This window comes from Giraffa tippelskirchi, chromosome 3 (genome assembly GCF_054371585.1).
Source record: "Giraffa tippelskirchi isolate mGirTip1 chromosome 3, T2T-mGirTip1v1.2.pri, whole genome shotgun sequence".
Lineage (NCBI taxonomy): Eukaryota > Metazoa > Chordata > Mammalia > Artiodactyla > Giraffidae > Giraffa > Giraffa tippelskirchi.
The window spans coordinates 79,709,363-79,731,247 of NC_137277.1; the positions used below are offsets into that span (position 1 = coordinate 79,709,363).

Here is a 21,885-nt window from a genome sequence, read left to right on the forward strand (position 1 = left end):
GTAGATCTCTCTTTGTTCACGTTACATCTGTTGATGCTTTGTTCATCATCCGCATTGTTTTCTGAACTGCCAGTTGTCTGACGTTAATGCTGGATTATTATCTGCAGTACACAGGAGAATCACTGCTGCATCTCTTTTTATAGGCTCTGCAGATAGTGTTCTTTCTTTTTCCAAGTATTTTCATGGCTTTGTGCCATGCTTTTTCTATGCTATCTTGTATATTTCTCTGTCTATGTATGGTACATGCAAACCAAAGAGAGGAAAGTCACAGGCTATAAGTCAAAACTTTACTTGAATATTTAAACAAGGGTTACATATTAACCATTCTGTTATGGACACTTGAGTAGCATACATTTCCAGTAAAATGAATATCTAGAGTCCATAAACAATAATAAATTATTTTAAAATAAAGATCAACATTTGTCTAACTGTACTGTAATATAAGGCTATCATTTATGACTTTGCCACAGATAAAAAATTAAGAAATTTAAATATATCTGTAACAGTCATCACTGAGGTCATTTCAGACCATCTTAAGTATTATTACCTCACACAGAAAAAACATTAACAAGTTAATTTTAACCCTGATATTTGGATCTTAAGTTTTCTTGTTCTATGAATCTTTTAAGGTTTTTCAAGATTTCTTATATAAATATAAGAAATCTTGAAATGTTGTGATTCTCCTGTGATTGTTTTCTGTGTGTTTAGATTTGAAAATGTTTTTTTTTTTGTTTCTAATTCTTGGAAATAAGTATATTACTATTTAATGAGATTCTTTATGATTCTTGTTTGGAAACTAAAAGTTAAAAACCTCAAGGAATAATACAGCTACTTTTACTTGTATACACTATTGTCTGTCCTTTGACGTTATAAATTGACTGTTTTGTCATTTGCTCCTCAGATGGATCCTGTGCAAAAAGCAGTCATTAACCACACATTTGGAGTGTCCATTCCCCCAAAGAAGAAACAAGTTATTTCTTGTAATGTCTGTCAGCTTCGCTTTAACTCGGATGTGAGTATCACCTTTTCATTGCTCTCTGTAGTCTGTCAGCTTGGAGTCTGATTGTTCTGAACATGTACATCTCTTCATATTACATATTCTCTAGAAGCACATTTATTGTGGGCTCTTGGTGCCCCATTTATTTCAGTGTGCTAGATTTTAAAGGGATTCAGATTCAACATTAGACACTTGAACCACAGAGTGGCTAATCAAAAATCAAGGATTCCTCTATGTAATCAGTCTCATCTATATCATTTTATACTTAATTCTGCAAGTTATATTTATTTTTCAGAAATACTTGAATAACAGAAAATATTTTTTTGAAGTTTAAAATGCAATGAAAATATGAAAAAATGCAATGAACGTTGAAGAAAACCATTGTTATTATTCTTGATAGCAAGTATCACATTTAAGTGTGTGTGCCAAATCATATGAAATAACTGAAAGAATAATTTATTGCACAGTTTATATTTTCCCAGAAGATAGAAGTACAGGGAAAGCTTTGTAAATTATCTTATCTGGCAAGCATAACCATCCTGTTTAAAAAAAGTTATAAGAAGAAAAGGATACAAATTAATATTTTTTGAAAGTCAATTTTAGAATGTAGAAATAAAATAACAATATCACAATAAATAATATATTAGAATGTTTATAATATTCAATTATCAAGTAAAGCCAATGACCAATGCAAATCTGAATCTGGCAACTGTATGTTATATGTGGTATTTCCCAAGATATTTTACCATCAAAGTCATTTTGTAAAGAGTATGTTATAAGATTCATCAGTTTCAGAAATACTAAAATAGTAAATACCTTTCTTTGCATATACCAGTAGATGATATTTTCATAATTCTATTTAGGAAACATAATGAAAATTATAGTCATTGGAAAAGAGGAGATATGCTTATCAAGACTTATAAAAGTATATTTAATGCAATTTCAACCAAAAATCCAACGAATTTTTTTGGCACCTGATAAAATCTTTCTCAAATTCCATATTCAAGAATTAAAATGTTCCCAAATAAATTGAGAGATATATAATACCAATTCACTTGAAGTCTCGGTATCGTTAAGATGTCATTTCTTCCCCAATTGATCCATACACCTAACACAACTTTGAAAAAATCCTAGAAGGCTTTTTTCATAGAAAATACCAAGACATTTCTTAAATGTAATAGAAAAGCCCTATGATAGTCAAAATGTTTTTTAGGAAAGAGCAAAGTTTGAGTACTTATCCTTGTTGATTTTAATACTATAAAACCTATAGTAATCAAGACTATATTATTGGTTAAAGAGCAGTAGACACATTAATCAGTAGAACAAAATAGACCCACACCTGTACAGTCAGTTGGTCTTCAACAAAGTTGCAAAGATAGTTCAATGGAGAAAAGTCAGTCTTTGCAACAAATAGTGCAGTTGGATATCTACATGTAAATTTTTTAAAAAGAACCTTGAGTGCTATTTCCCACAAAATACAAAAATTAATTCAAATAGATCATATGTATAACTATAAACTTAAAACTATAAAACTTCTAGAAAAAAACATAAGAGAAAATTTATGTGACCTTGAGTTAGACAAAGATTTCTTTGTCTAAAAAATATGAAATAAAAAATGTGAATTATAAAAATGCTCATTATTGGACTTCATCAAAATTAAAAATGTCTCCTCTTCAAATGACACTATTAAACTGTTAAGAAATTGAAAAGAATAACTACAGACTGAGAGACAATATTTGTAAGACACATGCCTTGTATGCAGAATATTTAAATAACTTACAATTCCATAATAAATAATAAATGGGCAAAAGATTTAAATAAGCACTTTACCATGACAGAAAAATATGCAAGACAATTCTCAACATCATTAGCTGTTAAGGAAGCAAACCACAATCAGATACCACTATACCTATTAAAATTATAAAAATTAAATAAATTGATATTACCAAACGCAAAAATGAGGACTAACTGAAACTCTCATTAACTATTGTTGGAAATAAAAAATAGTGCAGATCCTTTAGAAAACAGTTGGATGGCTATTATAAGAATTTTTATAAAGTGGTAGATGCATTTCTCATACAGCCCATCAATCGCGCTTCGAGGTATTTATCCAAGAGAAATGAAAACATATGCCATATTTATATGTCTTTATGGGAGTTTTATTCATAATTGCCCCAAACTGAAATTGATCCTAATGTCTATCAACTGATGATGAAATAAACTGAAATATAGCCCTACAATGGACTCAGCAATAAAAGAAGTGATATACCAATGCCTCCCACAGCATGGATCAATTTCAAAGGCAGTGTGCTAAATAAAATAAGTTGCACACAAAAACTATACACTATATTGTTACACTTATATAACTTTTGCAAAAGACAAAACTGTGGGGACAGGCATCAGACCCATAATTTATAGGGACTGAAGTTGGGGTTGAGAAATTCATCACCAAGGGGCATGAGAGAACTTTTTTGGGTGATGGAAATACTCTAAATTGTCATTGCTGTGGTAGTTACACAACTGTTTTGTTTTGTTTTGTTTTTTTCAAAATTCATAGAACTCAATACCTAAAAGGAATTTTACTGTATGTAAAGTATACCTCAGTAAACCTGACTAGGAAAACAAAATCAATGTAATAGGAATCATGAAATCTTTTGTAAATTGAAGACTAATTATAGAAACATATCTACTAGATATATTAAACTATAATATTGCTACTAGATTTAAGGTATAATAATTAAAGGAATTTTTTAAAGAAAAGATGGAGTAATAAATACTGAAAATAGATCCAAGTATATTTAACATTTTTGTCTAGTTATTGTCCAAATTTATGTAGCTATGTAGGGAAATTAACATCTTTGTAACTTTACTAATATAAAATGAAAATGCTCACTACTTAACTGGCCACTGACAAAATGAATGCCCAGGTGAAGACATGCTCCATATTTAGTTCTAGCATTCCCACTGCAGTGATGCCAGATGTTGAAGCATGTCATAATACAAAGCAAAGAGATTGTAAAGTAAAATTGCAAAAATCTTGCAAAAGATGCAGACTTTCATGAAGTCATGATTATCATGTTGGAGAACTGTTTAATACAGTCACTGACAAATGAAGATCTGCCCATTAGAAGTATTAATTTAACAAGAGAATAATAAAAAAGGTTGATGATAGACAGGCTGCTCAAAGTAAAATGTTTTAACTATCAAGTGAATAATAAGGACTTTTGCAATTATGAATCCCTTGAATTAAAAAAAAAAAAGAAAACATTTATTTACATGGTCCAAAAAGAAAATTAATTTTAAAAGAATCATTGAAGAATATTGTTCCATCCTATTCCCATCCTCCTACTCTCCATGCCTTTCTCTCTCTGTCTATCATAACTACATTAATATTTCTTGCCTCTCTTTCCTGGGATTGTTTATGCAGATATAACCAAGTATGAACATATACCCAATCTCCTTCCTTTTCTGCATACAAGGTAGTATTCTATTTATGCTTTACTTTTACCTTGCATTTTTTTACATAACAATATATCCTAGAGAATTTTCCCTAACAGAACCTAGCAAGCCCCCTCACTGTTTTTTCATAGGTGTGATAGGCAAAGATGTCCATATCCTAGTCTCTGGACTCTTTTACTGTATTACCTTGTAAGGCAAAGGGGAATTAAGGTAGTAAATGGAATTAAGAGCACTAATCAGCTGACATGAAAATAGCTGTCCTGGATTATCCCACAGGCCCAAAGGCCCTTAAAGGTAGAGGAGGGAGGCAAAAGAAAAGGTTAGAGTGACATGATATAAGAACAAATTGAGTGGCCACTGTTTGTTTGAAGGTGAGAAAAGGGACCACATGCCAAGGAATGTGGTAAGTAAAAAGTCAAGGAAATTGACTTAGAGCCTCCAAAAGAGACTGCAGTCCTGCTGACACCTTGGTTTCAGCCCAATGAAACCCATGTTGGACTTCCAACCTCAAGAACTGTAAGATAATAAATGTGTGTTGTTTAAGCCACTGAGTTTGTGGTAATTTGCTACAACAGCAATAGAATAGTGATATAGTAGTCTATGTGTAGATGTTCCATGGTTTCTTTAACTAGTCCCTTATTGGTGGACACTTAGGTTTTTTTCTTATCTTTGGAGTTAACATAGATTTTCATAACCAATAAATGACAGATCTTCAAAAGAGATGTAGGTTTGATTCCTGGGACAGGAAAATACCCTGAGGAAGGAAATGGCAATACACTCCAGTTTTCTTGCCTGGAGAATCACATAGACAGAGGAGTCTGGCGGACTACAGTCCATGGGGTCACAAAGAGTTGGACATGACTGAAGCGATTTAGCATAGCATGCTAGTACATAAATTTGGGTCTCTTGCCTGTAAATCCACAACTCTCCCATTATCTTATGTTGTCTTAAAAATTTACTCATTTTCTTAGCACTTACTGTGCTCTGATTTTATTTTATGCCAAGCACTATACATACTAGGGGCTTCCCTGGTAGCTCAGCTGGTAAAGAATCCGGCTGTGATTCAGGAGACCCCAGTTTGATTTCTGGGTTAGGAAGATCTCCTGGATAAGGGATAGGCTACCCAATCCAGTATTCTTGGGCTTCCCTGGTGACTCAGATGGTAAAGAATTGCAGCAATGCAGGAGACCTGGGTTCGATCCCTGGGTTGGGAAGATTCCCTGGAGGAGGACATGGCAACCCACACCAGTATTCTTGCCTGGAGAATCCCCATGGACTGAGGAGTCTGGTGGGCTGCAGTCAATGGGGTCGCAAAGAGTCAGACATGACTAAGCACAGCACAGCATACATACTAGACTCCAGAATCCAACAGCAACTTTTACTAGTAAACAGGGTGTATGAAAGCTTTTAAGGATCAACCTTATTGGATCCTCTCAGAACATGTTCTGAGTTTTCAGCTCTATATGTTCATTATTCTATACATAGAAATGCTGCACAGTGTAAAACATGGAATTAAGAGTGCTTGATTGTGAATTAACCCCTAACTTTGACTTTGATAAACCATTTCACCACTGTGGGCTTCAGTTTCCTCTTCTATAACATAACCTAAAATGGACTACACCGTGAACTTCCAGATGTTCAAGCTGGTTTTAGAAAAGGCAGAGGAACCAGAGATCAAATTGCCAATATCCGCTGGATCATCGAAAAAGCAAGAGAGTTCCAGAAAAACATCTATTTCTGCTTTATTGATTATGCCAAAGCCTTTGACTGTGTGGATCACAATAAACTGTGGAAAATTCTTCAAGAGATGGGAATACCAGACCATCTGACCTGTCTCTTGAGAAACCTGTATACAGGTCAGGAAGCAACAGTTAGAACTGGACATGGAACAACACACTGGTTCCAAATAGGAAAAGGAGTACGTCAAGGCTGTATATTGTCACCCTGCTTATTTAACTTCTATGCAAAGTACATCATGAGAAACGCTGGGCTGGAAGAAACACAAGCTGGACTCAAGATTGCCGGGAGAAATATCAATAACCTCAGATATGCAGATGACACCACCTTTATGGCAGAAAGTGAAGAAGAACTAAAGAGCCTCTTGAGGAAGGTGAAAGAGGAGAGTGAAAAAGTTGGCTTAAAGCTCAACGTTCAGAAAACTAAGATCATAGCATCTGGTCCCATCACTTCATGGGAAATAGATGGGGAAACAGTGGAAACAGTGTCAGACTTTATTTTTGGGGGCTCCAAAATCACTGCTGATGGTGATTGCAGCCATGAAATTAAAAGATGCTTACTCCTTGAAAGGAAGGTTATGGCCAACCTAGATAGCATATTTAAAAGCAGAGACATTACTTTGCCAACAAAAGTCCGTCTAGTCAAGGCTATGGTTTTTCCAGTGGTCATGTATGGATGTGAGAGTTGGACGGTGAAGAAATCTGAGCGCCGCAGAATTGATGCTTTTGAACTGTGGTGTTGGAGAAGACTCTTGAGAGTCCCTTGGACTGCAAGGAGATCCAGTCAATCCATCCTAAAAGAGATCAATCCTGGGTGTTCTTTGGAAGGTCTGATGTTGAAGCTGAAATTCCAATACTTTGGCCACCTCATGCGAAGGATTGACTCATTGGAAAAGACCCTAATGCTGGGTAGGATTGGGGGCGGGAGGAGAGGGGGACGACAGAGGATGAGATGGTTGGATGGCATCACCGACTCGATGGACATGGGTTTGGGTAGACTCCAGGAGTTGGTGATGGACAGAGAGGCCTGGCGTGCTGCAATTCATGGGGTCGCAAAGAGTCGGACACGACTGAGCGACTGAACTGAACTGAACTGGTCTTTGAGAGGATCATTCCAGCACTATGATTAAAAATGGTATTTCTTTAGAAGGATGGGATTTAAACACTTCCATCTTACAGGTGGAATAGTTAAGACCTAGAAAGAATGACTATGCATTTTATTTGTTATTTGTGTCACGGGATGAGTGAGGGGAGGTATGTCAGTCTTCTTTCTACACCCTAGAATTGCTGTGGAAGCAGATTCATCTTTGACATGAGCTTCACTCAATGTCAGTAATTTTCTTTGTATTTACTAACAGAGACATGGACAGATGTACCTGTGAGCACTTGACCACTGGCTTCCTTGTCATCACTAAAGCTCTGTTGATAATGGAGAAAGAAATTAAATTTCTGAGTCATGCTTAGACTCTGGGCAGGAAAGCCACAAAGTCTGGATGGCAAATTCGCAAGTGTGACATGTACATGTTCTCAGTGTTTAGTAATGGTGCTATAATCTGCATAACTGAGCTCTGAAACTGAGCATTCTTTATTTGGGGGAGAGTTTATTATTTTATAATTACCCTATTTACATTTTAATGTAAGAATTAAGAAGATGCTCATCCTTATTTTCTTTAATAACATTTCTAAATCAGCCTAAGACTGAATTGGCTTTCCTCTTCAGTGTAGAAAATATGTTTATTGAAAAATCTGGAAGGCAGATTTGCACAGTAAACAGACTGCATTCTGCCATTCTCCATTACCCGTATAAACTGTACCAGGGCAGACTTCATGCATAAAAATTCAATGTGACCTAGTTTAAGTGTCCAGTAACCCCCTTTGTTCAGCTTTTATCATCTCAGTAGAACTCCACTGTTGGAAAGCAAAATGCTACAGCTTTATTTACACAATACAGCATTATGCAAATGAGCAAGCATTAATCACAAACACTTCCCAAGTGAACCTTTGCAAATTGACACCATTAACTTTGCCAAGGGGCAGGCGTTGCAGTCCAGGAATAATGTGTCTTTCCAACTGAGTCCTAGACATTTGCTCAAATGTGTACATCACCCATATCCCTATTTCTTCTTGACCACCTCTTTTCTGTCTAACATGGTTTAGGCTGAGCACTGAATGAAATTGTCCTGGGCTTGAATGCCCCCTTCTTCTCCAGTCAACAAGTACACTGCAACTCTAGTGTGGCTATAAATTGATAAGCTTAAATCTGAATCATTCCCATTAGCTGGGAAATATGTTTCTAGAGTTAAGCCTTGCCAGGGAAATAGGTCTTCCATATGTTCCATAGTCACTTTTTAAAAAGACTCAAAATTATTTGACTTTCAGTTTTCATATGAAAAGCAAGAAACTAGAACTTTTAACAAAAGCTTTTAAAATATTTTTGAGGCCAACGTTTCTTTCTTTTTTGGCTAGGCTGAAAACTGGCAGATCCCAAGTAATTTCTAATTTTCATATTAATTTTAACTTCTTAGAGAATAGTAGCATAAGGATGAAGAAAACTGACCCTTAAAGAGATTTTTACATAAAATCAGGGCAACTTAATACTCTTGAATGCTTAAAAATAGAGATGATCTTCTTTTATTGTTGTTATCCAGAGCAGAGTTAATCATTAATACTCAAACATGTGACTGAGCCCTTTATGCTTCATGGGCAAATCGAAATGAGAGCATAATGATCTTTTTAATCGTTTTATATACTCTAATTCAGGAACTGACCCTGAAATTTTGGAACTCAGCATTAATATCACAATTGATTAAGCATGAGATGCAGGGTCCCTAACTGCTAACCCCACTCATTTGGAGTTAACTCATTTGACTTTTTTAATTTACAGCATTACTTTTTGAATAGAATTATAAATCAAATCACCTATCATTCATTTTTACAAAAATTTTACCTTGTAGCTCCTCTAAGTTTTTACTTTTGTTGTATTGTTTTTGTCTTTGTTTTGGATTTTGGTTATCTAGTATCTCCTCTCTCTCAATTTAGTCCACTGTTCTTTTCCCTTGCTATATTGTATTTCCTCATGTCTTAAGTCATAAATAGATAGATGACCTCATGCCATTTCATTGATTTACATTAGACTGCTGCTGCTGCTGCTAAGTCACATCAATCGTGTCCAACTCTGTGCGACCCCATAGACGGCAGCCCACCAGGCTCCTCCGTCCCTGGGATTCTCCAGGCAAGGATACTGGAGTGGGTTGCCATTTCCTTCTCCAGTGCATGAAAGTGAAAAGTGAAAGTGAAGTCGCTCAGTCGTGTCCGACTCTTCGCGACCCAATGGGCTGCAGCCTACCAGGCTCCTCCATCCATGAGGTTTCCCAGGCAAAAGTACTAGAGTGGGTTGCCATTGCCTTCTCCATACATTAGACTGATACAGTACAAATGGACAGAAAATTAAGGATTTGCTTAGAAGTTAAAATGGCAAGGTGACCAACTGTTTGTGTGAACATTTCTGTAAGTGACCTGACTCTCTTATTCTTTACTATAAATATCTCTGAGATTTCAGGAAGTGCAGTCATCCAACAATCACCCTCAGTTCATGTGTAATTGATACATCTGCGATGCTTCTTTGCTCTGCATTTTGCATCTTCGTCATTTTAGCAGTTTTAATTTGGACAAGGTTATTTAAATACGCTCTCCTGGGCCTTTCTGCCTGTATCTCTTTTTGTAATTTTACTCTTATGCCCACTTCAGACTTCTTTAGCAGTTTATATAATACAGTACAAATTCTCTGTCTTGTATAAACAAACTGCCCCCATCCACCATCTGCCACTCAAGAGGCTTTAGTGTATTTTCTGCTGGAGGCCCTGGCATTCCCTGTCATCCAGCAGGGATCTCAGCAGTCATGAGATTAGGGAGAAAGCAACAATTTCGGGTCCCACATAAATGCCCTTTCCATGTGCTCTTGGCTGACCCTCCATCTCCTTTGGCTCCCAGGTCTTACTGCATCTCTCCACCAGCTGCCAGGAGGCAGCAAGTCCCTACAGCAGCTGTGGTTCCTTCCCTGGGAGGTCAGAGCAGCAGGGAAATAGGAACCCCTTACACACCTTCTTGGAAGACCTTTCTTGAAGCAAAAGCGGAATAAGCACCCAACTGCAAGGGCACCTGCTTAAATTTTCTGAAGGATCAAGCTTTTTGTTTGAAAAAAATATACTCTTCTAGGGAACTTGGATTTCACTCTTGGCTGCCTAGCTCTGGTTTTAACTCTAGAAATTCTGTCCACAGTCATTCAGGTTTATCTTTCCCCATCAAAACATGTTCTCTTTGCATCATGTTCCTCCTTCCTGTGTTCTCTTTTCTCTTCCTTTCTCCCTCTCCTCTAGCTCTTCTCTGGCACAAAGGTACAACAAATACACTATTCTTTCCTTCTCTTCTGGACATAATGTCTTTATTAAGCTTTTTCAAGTTTAATAACTGGATTCATTGCTTTAAATTCTGAGGTATTTTTCACTTGCAAAGCCCCTAAAAGATATGTTTAAAAATTTATTTATTTTTTAATTGAAGGATAATTGCTTTACAGAATTGTGTTGGTTTCTGCCTAGAAGATAGTTTTTTTTCTAAAGTATGTTGAACATAGTATTTAAAATTCCAACCAGTGTAGTGTTTAAAACAATTTTTCCTATATTTCCCGAACTTTCAGGCCCTTTGATAACTGGTATGTCAAGGAAAACCTTGAACAGTCATTTTCTAATATTTGGCCCTCTTCATCACCACTGGACTTCCATGGTAGCTCAGACAGTAAAGAATCCACCTACAGTGCAGGAGACCCAGGTTCAATCCCTGGATTGGAAAGATCCCCTGGAGAAGGGAATGACTACCCACTCCAGTATTCTTGCCTAGAGAATTCCATGGACAGAGTAGCCTAGCAGGCTACAGTCCATGAGGTCGCCGAGTCAGACACAACTGAGCGACTAACACACACATCACTACCATCAGATGTGTCCAACAAATATCTACATATGTTAGGTCCACAGATCAACTTAACTCTTTCCCCTTCCCATACATATGTATATAGTCACTGCCTGCTCCCTATGCATACCTACTCCATTTCTCTTGAAGCCCTTGAGATGGACAACAGGTCCTTTAGTCTATTAATTTATACTATATTTATATAGTCACATATAAATTGAGTATACACAATTATGTATAAGTATGTATGTGTAACTTGTGTTTTTTTAAGAATTGATGCTGATAAAATGTGAGCAGCAGAGTTTTAAGAATACTGGTACTTAGCCTGCAAAGTTTCACCTATGCTAATAGTGGCCTTCCATTCAGAAATTAAATAAGCCATGGAAGTTGGTCCTCATAAAAAGTGAGTTTATGATGAAGGGATTTGGAGAAAGTCACACTCAAACTAAACTCTGCAGTTGGTCATTAAATAAAGAAATGATAATCTCATTGCTGGGTTGGAAAGTGAAAGCTAGTTGTAAAGTTTACATCTGCTGCTAAACAGTACAAATTATTAGATAAATGAATAATTTTACAAGTTTGAAAAACCAAGTGATTCTGTCAAGAAAGAAGGTACTGACAATGCAAAGAATCAATAGCATCAAATGGAAATCTAGAAAATGATAGCCTGCTTTTGTCAAACGTTTTACATTTTTCCCATAAATAAGACTATTTATATTGATTCTAAGGTGTGGAGGGTAGTGAAGCAGATAGTAGGTAATTAAAAGCATAAATCTCAGGAGCTTGGGAAGGTAATTCTCACTTTGCAGGCAGAGCTGCCAAAATGATGAACATTTTTTGCTTTAACATGACAGAAATATAGTGTGGTTACAGGGAGAAGGAACATAGTGAACTAAAAGTTTGCTTCAATAGCTGCTGCTTAAGAAAGCTCTTGAAAAAAATTAGTCAGCCTTTTGGAAGCATATAGTAGTTACTTATTAATTTTTTTTAATTACCCTAAATTAGCACTGTAACATTACCAAAATGTTATAGTCTTTCTCAGAATTACCTTATTATAAATGGACATTTGATCATTTAGAACTGATTTAAATTCATCACTGAAAATAAAAGGAAGATCAGGATAAAGAGAATCTTTTAAAAAGTGAGCATTATGACCTATAAAGACTCATCAAAACATATATTTAACTAATGGGGAAATTATACAACAAATAATTCAATCATTTGGGGTGCTCTAAGAACACATAAGTGCCTTGTATGACATGTTACTTTACAGATTTGTATATGTTTAATATATTCAAAGTTCTGATGACCTGCTTAATGTGGTATGAAGAATACAAAATATGAAAGTTTGGACAAGGAAACTACTAAAACTCACTGTCCCATATAAGAATAAGTTTTCAACAGAAAACCATTAAGCTTCTGTTGCTTAATTCCTTCAAGCTTTGGTTGTGTTGTTGTTCAGTCTCTCAGTGGTGTCCAACTCTTTGCAACCCCATGGACTGCAGCACGCCAGGCTTCCCTGTCCTTCACCATCTCCCAGAGCTTGCTCAAACTCATGTGCATTGAGTTGGTGATGCCATCCAACCATCTCATCCTCTGTCATCCCCTTATCCTGCCTTCAATCTTTTCCCATGAGTCGGCTCTTCACATTAGATGGGCCAAAGTATTGGAGCTTCAGTTTCAGCATTATTCCTTTCAGTGAATAATCAGAGTTGATTTCCTTTAGGATTGACTGGTTTGATCTCATGCTATCCAAGGGACTCTCAAGAGTCTTCTCCAGCACCAAAACTCAAAATCTTCCATTCTTCGGCACTCAGCCTTTCTCATGGTCCAACTCTCACAGCCATACATGATTACTGGAAAAACCAGAGCTTTGACTGTATGGACCTTTGCCAGAAAAGTATGTCTCTATATTTTGAATACTTTCTAGGTTTGTCATAGCTTTTCTTCCAGGGAGCAAGCATCTTTTAATTTCATGACTACAGTCACCATCTGCAGTGATTTTGGAGCCCAAGAAAGTAAAGTCTGTCACTGTTTCCATTGTTTCCCCATCTATTTGCCATGAAGTGATGGGACCAGATGTCATGATCCTAGTTTTCTGAATGTTGAGTTTTAAGCCAGCTTTTTCACTCTCTTCTTTCACTTTCATCAAGAGGCTCTTTAGTACCTCTTTGCTTTCTGCCATAAGGGTGGTATCATCTGCATATTTGAGGTAATTGATATTTCTCCTGGCAGTCTTGATTCCAGCTTTGTGCTTCATCCAGCCTGGCATTTTGCATGATGTATTTTGCATATAAATTAAGTAAGCAGGGTGACAATATATAGCCTTGACGTACTCCTTTCCCCATTTGGAACCAGTTCACTGTTCCATGTCCAGTTCTAACTGTTACTTCTTGAAACCTGCATACAGGTTTCTCAGGAGGCAGGTAAGGTAGTCTGGTATTCTCATCTCTTTAAGAATTTCCACAGTTTATTGTGATCCACACAGTCAAAGGCTTTAACGTAGTCAATGAAGCAGAAGTAGAAGTTTTTCTGGAATTCTCTTTCTTTTTCTATGATGGAAATTTGATCTCTGGTTCCCGTGCCTTTTCTAAATCCAGCTTGAACATCTGCAAGTTCTCAGTTCACATACTATTGAAGCCTAGCTTGGAGAATTTTGAGCATTACTTTGCTAGCATGTGAAATGAGTGCAATTGTGCAGTAGTTTGCACATTTTTTAGCGTTGCCCTTCTTTGGGATTGGAATGAAAACTGACCTTTTCCAGTCCTGTGGCCATTGCTGAGTTTTCCAAATTTTCTGGTATATTGAGTGCAGCACTTTCACAGCATCATCTTTTAGGATTTGAAATAGCTCAGCTGGAATTCTATGACCTCTACTAGCTTTGTTCATAGTGATGCTTCCTAAGGCCCACTTGCCTTCACATTCCAGGATGTCTGTCTCTAGGTGAGTGATCATACCATCATGGTTATCTGGGTCATGAAGATCTTTTTGGATAGTTCTTCTGTGTATTCTTGCCACCTCTTCTCAATATCTTCTGCTTCTGTTAGATCCATACCATTTCTATCCTTTATTGTGCCTGTCTTTGCATGAAATGTTCCCTTGGTATCTCTGATTTTATTGAAGAGATCTCTTGTCTTTCCCATTCTATTGTTTTCCTCTATTTCTTTGCATTGATCACTTAGGAAGGCTTTCTTAGCTCTTTGCTATTCTTTGGAACTATGCATTCAGATGGGTATATCTTTCTTTTTCTCCTTTGCCTTTCGCTTCTGTTCTTAGCCCTCCTCAGATAACCATTTTGCCTTTTTGCATTTTTTTTCTTGGGGATGGTTTTGATCACCACCTCCTGTACAGTATTATGGACCTCTGTTTATAGTTCTTCAGGCACTCTATCAGATCTAATCCCTTGAATCTATTTATTACTTCTACTGTATAATTTTAAGGAATTTGATTTATGTCATACCTGAATGGCCTAGTCGTTTTCCCTACTTTCTTCAATTTAAGTCTGAATTTTGCAATAAGAAGTTCGTGATCTAAGCCACAGTCAGCTCCCAGTCTTGTTTTTGCTTAATATATGGGGCTTCTCCATCTTTGGCTGCAAAGAATATAATCAGTCTGATTTTGGTATTGACCATCTGGTGATGTCCATGTGTAGAGTCTTCTCTTGTGTTGTTGGAAGAGGGTGTTTGCTATGACCAGTGTGTTCTCTTGGCAAAACTCTGTTAGCCTTTGCCCTGCTTCATTTTGTACTCCAAGGCCAGACTTTCCTGTTACTCCTGGTATCTCTTGATTTCCTACTTTTGCATTCCAGTCCCCTATGATGAAAAGGACATCTTTTTTTTGGTGTTGGTTCTAGAAGATCCTGTAGGTCTTCATAGAACTGTTCAACTTTACCTTCTTCGGCATTAGTGGTTAGGGCATAGACTTGTATTACTGTGATATTGAGTAATTTGCCTTGGAAATGAACAAAAATCAATCTGTCATTTTAGAAATTGCACCCAAGTGCTGCATTTTGGACTCTTTTGTTGACTTTGAGGGCTACTCCATTTCTTCTAAGGGATTCATTAAATGTTGCTTTGCTGATCAAACATTAATAACTCCTTTTAAAAAATATTATGGGTCTTCTTTTTTCCCTGCCTGTGTTAATAACTATTTTGACAAAAGTAAAAGATTTCTGAAAAATTTCCAAAGCATTTTATTGCTGATTTTTGTCATCTTCCCACTTTGGGGTTGGGGAAGACTTTGAAGGCTTGTGTATTTTTCTCTTTTTTTGGTACAGATTTCTTTAGTTAAGATTGGGTGTGGAATCTTTAACAATAGGATAATGTTTCACTCAATTTTTGTTGTTTAGATTCTTAAGCTAAAAAATATATGCAGCATACAATTGGAAATCAGATAGAATTTCTTGGCTGAATACGTGTAAGGTTCGTGAGTGATTAGTTCCTGGTTTAAAGTTTATATTCAGGTTTTATTTAGTATGTGTTTGATTTCCCATAGCTTATCTTTTGTATGCTTGAGTGGGCCATTGGCTATAATTTTCACAGTGTTTACAACAAGGAAAAAAGCATTACTTATGTAAGTAAGACAGAAGCAGAAAAGCTGGATGCAACAAGAAGTAATCTTGCCTACTCTATTGCTTTCAAGCAAGTGGATGAATTAATACAGTTCAAAGCATTATGCGAAAGGGATAACTTTTAACTACTTTTACTTCTCAAGCAACTTTTTAAATGAAGTGACAACATTTGCCCCGGAGGCTACAGAATTTTAGATATGGTGAAAGTGAAAGTTGCTTAGTCGTGTCCGACTCTTTACGACCCCATAGATATACAGCCCATGGAAGTGTCCAGGCCAGAATACTGGAGTGGGTAGCCTTTCCCTTCTCCAGGGGATCTTCCCAACCAGGGATCAAACCCAGGTCTTGCGCATTGCAGGTGGATTCTTTACCAGCTGAGCCACAAGGGAAACCTTTTAGATATGGTAGCTCAGCATTAAGATAATTTTTTGGGGGGGGGGTAGGCAGGAGTGCCTGACCAGCTATAAGGAGCTTTATGAGGCATGGCTAGTCATTGGGGAGAAGATAGCATATGAAGAAGTATTGATCTGGCGAACATCTAAGATTTCACTAGGAACTTTTGTTGAAAAAATAGTGTTACTGCTCAATTTAGTTCTTAAAGGAGAGTAAAGAAGCTGTCCAATTAGCCAGAGAGAGAAGAAGAGTGTCAAAATAGTTCATGCCTAGAAAGGAAAATTCAAAAAATATAAGACAGGTTCCCTACCTTCATAGACCTTATTAGCTAGGAAAACAAAACAAATATACTTAGAAACCTTGTTGAACTGGGTGATGTTATCTGATGTAAGGTGATATTAATATAAATTTAGGAAAGCAGACAGCACATAGGCTAGAAGAATCATGAGCAGAAAGCTGGCATTTGACAGATGCCTCTTCTTCCACCAGGCTCTATATTAGATTCTTTCCACATATATTATTTCTGTATTTGTACCGAGTGAGGTTCAAGGAGGAAGTGAAACTGTGAAAGGCTTGAGAGATGGTCAGCATTTGAAAAGGAGAAAATTGGAGAATTATTAAGTACTAGAGCTGAAACAAATAGGGCTTCTTGAGGATGTGGTCTATGGATAGGCTGCAGGGGGTCCATGAACTGTGTAAAATTATGCACAATTTTGTCTGTCTGTGTATCTGAAACTGTAATCACTTAGAAAGATGTTGAAGTGATTGAATTTTCCATTTCCTGAGAGAAATGTTCCACAGCTTCCTTTGGCAACATGGTTTAGGATTTAATCATTTTTAGTATTTCGTCGTACCTAAATCTTTATTTAAAAAAAAGAAAGAGAAAAGGAACCTTCATCTTTTTTCCCCTTCACTTTAGTTCTGTCTTCTAGGGCACATGGGAAACAAATGTGGTATTCACTACTCAGAAAATAGATCTCATGAGCAAGAACTCCCAAGAATTCTTCATTCTGTTTAGGTTCTGATTTGGGGGGACTGAGAATATGATTCAGCTTTTATTAATGTGTATTTCCTTCAGGTATAATGTATTTCAGCGCTTATCAGTGGAATACCTAATATTTCTGACACCAAGAGCAGATCATTTTTAACATCTCCTCTATAGGACAAAGTCATTTTCAGAAATAATTGTGAAATTACATGAATAGTAAGAAAAACCAGGAAAGAAACTCAGAGACTTTATTAAAGTTTCAATGTATTACTATACCACCACTATCATAGTATAAAAAAGGAAGAAAAGTAAAGGATTGATCCTTTTTAAGTATATTCATGTATTTTTAAGTGAGAGACACATAAGCCTATATATTATTCTATCACAGAAATGATCATAACATTACAGTAACAAGTAAATTTTAATAAAATCAAAATTATATAAAATACAATTTATGTACCCACTATCTTGTACCACTGATATTTTCTTCTTCATTCCTTAGTTTTAAAGCACAGAAGAACCTAAAAAGAAGCATAAATTTTTATTTCAAAGATATTAACAAAAGTCAGTAAAATCCGTCACATATAAGCAAAAATTTTAATTTACCAAACAAAAATAATACACATCATAGTTAGCATAGTTAGTCTCATCCTTAAAGTTTAAACACAAATAAAAATCTAATCAGTCATGGAAAATGAGAGAATTGAAGAATTTCGAGTTCTGTTTTCTTTGTCTTTAGTAATCACTGTGCTATCATTGTTTATTTCAAAATCAGTTATTGAAATGCTAGAATATGAGTGGCACAGAGCTTGAAAACTTGATTCTTAACCATTAGGAATTTACTTTCAAAATGAGTAGATATAGCAGAGCCATTGTGAATTGGGAGTTTGATAATATAACTACAAGTTCTGTATATTAACTCCATGTAGTTAATTAAAAGACAAGTAAAAATTATATGTTACTTTTAAGTTTGCATACATATTACTATAATTCAGCTATAATCACAATTGTTTAAAACAGACCAACTTTTTTTTCAGGGTGGAATATTTTATTACTGTTTAGAATTACCACCTGTAATGATAATAAAAAGCAGACCTGTTTTCGTTAGTTTTATTACTGTTTTCAAATTATCTACACACAGTGCAACTCCTTATTTCCTGTGCTGAAGTGGACATCTCCTCTCTCCCCTCCAGTATACCATTTATGCGTATGTGCTAAGTTGCTTCAGTCATGTCTGACTTTTTGCACCCTAGGGACCATAGCTACCAGGCTCCTCTGTCCATGGGATTCTTCAGGCAAGAATATGGAGTGGGTTGCCATGCTCAACCCAGGGATCAAACCAGTGTCTTTTATGTCTCCTGCATTGGCAGGAGGATTCTTTACCACTAGCGCCACCTGGGAAGCGCAGACTGTAGTTAAACTTAGCATGGAGATAAAATTGTGCTGATTTATACTTGTAATCTCCAAATAGTTTCCTTTTTTATCTTTAACAGTGCCCACTGCATATTCTCTGAAATGTAGCTTTCATTATCTCTGACCTGTGAGCTTGAGGTGACCTGGTTTTTTCTCTGGAAAGAAATAACATTCTATATTATTTGAGAGACACTTACGGAATCCTTTTTTGTAATGATTTATTTGTTCATGTCATGAATTTTTGGATTTTTCTTACACTATTTGAGAGGAATGGGAAAGAATAGATCTATTAAAGGGGACTTAGGTTATTCGTTAGTTTTGTAAATTAAATCATGTAAGCCAACAAAATACCCTATATGCACTTTTAAGCTAAAAATACCAATAATCTCTCTTAAACATCCAATTTATACATTTACACAGATGGTCATAGAAAGGGGTATTCACTAACATCTGTAAGTGTTGGAGAAATGATGGATGTCTATATTTGTAAAATGCCAAAAAGAATTACTGAATGTGCAGATATAGATTTAAAAATACAAAATTTGAATATCTGAAAGGCATTCTCTTCAAGCTGGTTTTCTGAAGATCTAGACATTGAATAATTGCTTTTTGCATAAATTTCCATTTTTATAAATGCAGTAAATTCTTATTAATTTGGGCAACAGTAATTAGGGATTTGTGATGATTCAGGTATGGGCTAAATTGTACTTTTGTTTGGTCCAAACTTGTTCTTCAAAGATAATGCAAATGAGTATTACAAAGAAGGGTGAAGCATAGAGATTTATAATACCAACAGAACCAATTCTTTCATGATTATGTAAGCACTTTAAGGGCACTGATTAAAATGCAAGCAATGATATAATTTAAAATAATTCTTATATATTTTAACACATCACATAAGAATCTCTGGTAGCTGACAGCATTTCTTCCAAAATGTTCAACTTTTCAATTTTTTTTTTTTTTTTTACCATTCATTATGCCCTTTACCCAGATTATTCCACATTGTTGAGGTTTTTCTGAAATTATAATTATCTAGTAATACCTAACCCCATTCTCTTTTTTAAAAAGCATATGATATTTCTATGACTTGGTTAGTATTTTCGCAGGAATTCTTTTGAGTCAAGTGTTTGAACACATGATACCTAGGTTTTATAGTTCAGGCCAAACAAGCATTGTTTTGAAGTATGACTTATCCAATTTACTTACCTGCACTGATCAAATTGACTGAACGATCCGTAAGTCACTGATTTTGTGTTTTGACCTAGGGCAATCTTGATAGACAACTGAGTGAGCCACTGTATATAAGAATTGTCTTTCCAATAATTGCAGAATTAGTCTGTTAGGAATCTGTTCATTCCACAATGAGGTGGATCGAGCAGTCAGATCCCAAAAATCATACCAACTGGTAACACCTGCTTCAGTCCACGGATTCTCACCATAGGAAGGAGTCAGTAAGGAATTTGAACTAAGTTCAATTCAGTTCAGTTCAGCCACTCAGTCATGTCCAACTCTTTGTGACCCCGTGGATGGCAGCACACCAGGCCTCCCTGTCCAACACCAACTCCCAGAGCCTGCTAAACTCATGTCCATTGAATCAGTGATGCCATCCAACCATCTTGTCCTCTGTTGTCCCCTTCTCCTCCTGCCTTCCATCTTTCCCAGCATCAGGGTCTTTTCTAATGAGTCAGTTCTTCACTTCAGGTAGCCAAAATATTGTAGTTTCAGCTTTAGCATCAGTCCTTCCAATGAATATTCAGGACTGATTTCCGGATGGACTGGTTGGATCTCCTTGCATTCCAAGGGACTCTCAAGAGTCTTCTCCAACACCATAGTTCAAAAGCATCAATTCTTCGGCACTCAGCTTTATTTATAGTCCAACTCTCACATCCATACATGACTACTGGAAAAACCATAGCCTTGACTAGATGGACCTTTGTTGGCAAAGTAATGTCTCTGCTTTTTAATATGCTTTCTAGGTTGGTCATAGCTTTTCTTCTAAGGAGCAAGCATCTTTTAATTTCATGGCTGCAGTCACCATCTGCAGTGATTTTGGAGCCCCAAAAAATAAAGTCTGTCACTGGTTCCATTGTTTCCTCATCTATTTGCCATGAAGTGATGGGACTGGATGCCATGATCTTAATTTTCTGAATGTTGAGTTTTAATTGAAGTAAGTAGGAAATACTTATTTGATTATGACCACTCCTAATACCAAAATCTTTACTCTCTTAGTCACTTAACATCCTCAGAATTCAGGTTTCTAACCAGTATGCACATCTTTAGTCCAGCTCTTATCACTTACCCCATTGTTGACCAGCCTTCAGCCACAATGGCTTTCTTTTATTTTGATAAAGCTGCAGAGCTACTTCTTTGCCCTCCCTTTTGGCCTAACCTTAATGGAAGTTATTGTCTAGTGGTGGAAAACAATTATTATAAAATTTAATAATTTTTAAATTGTGAACAGTACTATAGAGAAAAGCATCCAAAAAGTTAAGATATGACCTAATCTGGGGAATCATGGAAGGCTCCTTAAGAATATAGTATTTGGGCTATGTTATGAAAGGTAAATAGGGATTAACTAGGAAAGGAGTTAGGATTATAGGCATGTGCAAAAAGGCACTATGCTTATACTCCAGCTACACTCTCTTTCAGTTCCTCCAAGAAAAACAAAGAGCCTGCTACCAAATGAAACTAGAGGTAGGTAAGGAGTAGGACCTATAGGTCTTGAATATGATGATTTTAAATTTTAAACCAAGAACAGTGAAAAGATGTCAAGAATTTTAAACAGAGGAATGGTATGTTAAGATTTGCACTTTTAAAATATCACTTTGGCCACTGTGTGGAGGATAGATTGTAAGTGACAAGGAAGGGGCCTTTGGGTGGCTGTTGCAGTAGTCCAGGTAAAAGATAATAGCAGTTTGGACCAAGGTGGTTGTCATTGTTCAGTCACTCAGTCATGTCTGACTCTTTGTGACTCCATGGACTGCAGCATGCCAGGCTTCCCTGTCCTTCACCATCTCCCGGAATTTGCTCAATCTCATGGCCATTGAGTTGGTGATGCCATCCAACCATCTCATCCTCTGTCGTCCCCTTCTCCTCCTGCCTTCAATCTTTCCCCACTTCAGGGTCTTTTCCTGTGAGTCGGCTCTTTGCATCAGGTAGCCAAAGTATTGGAACTTCAGCTTCAGCATCAGTCCTTCCGATGAATCCTTCCAAAGGACTGATTTCCTTTAGGATTGACTGGTTTGATCTCCTTGCTGTCCAAGGGACTCTTAAGAGTCTTCTCAAACACCACAGTTCAAAAGCATCAATTCTTCGGTGTGAAGCCTTTATTATTGTCCAACTTTCACATCCATACATGACTACTGGA

General features: G+C 36.4%; 1 protein-coding gene across 19 annotated transcripts in view; it reads left to right on the plus strand.

The window, feature by feature from the left end:
* The window catches only part of ZNF385B (zinc finger protein 385B), a 455,851-nt gene that overhangs the window by 383,813 nt on the left and 50,153 nt on the right, over positions 1–21,885 (plus strand). For all 19 annotated transcript variants that reach the window (XR_014079380.1, XR_014079377.1, XR_014079374.1 and 16 more), the window contains one exon: positions 902–1,012. Coding sequence is in view for 10 of the 19 variants with exons in the window: in XM_081579474.1 (XP_081435600.1) it covers positions 902–1,012 (111 nt within the window). In the remaining 9 variants the exon portion in view is untranslated. The remainder of the gene's footprint in view (positions 1–901; positions 1,013–21,885) is intronic.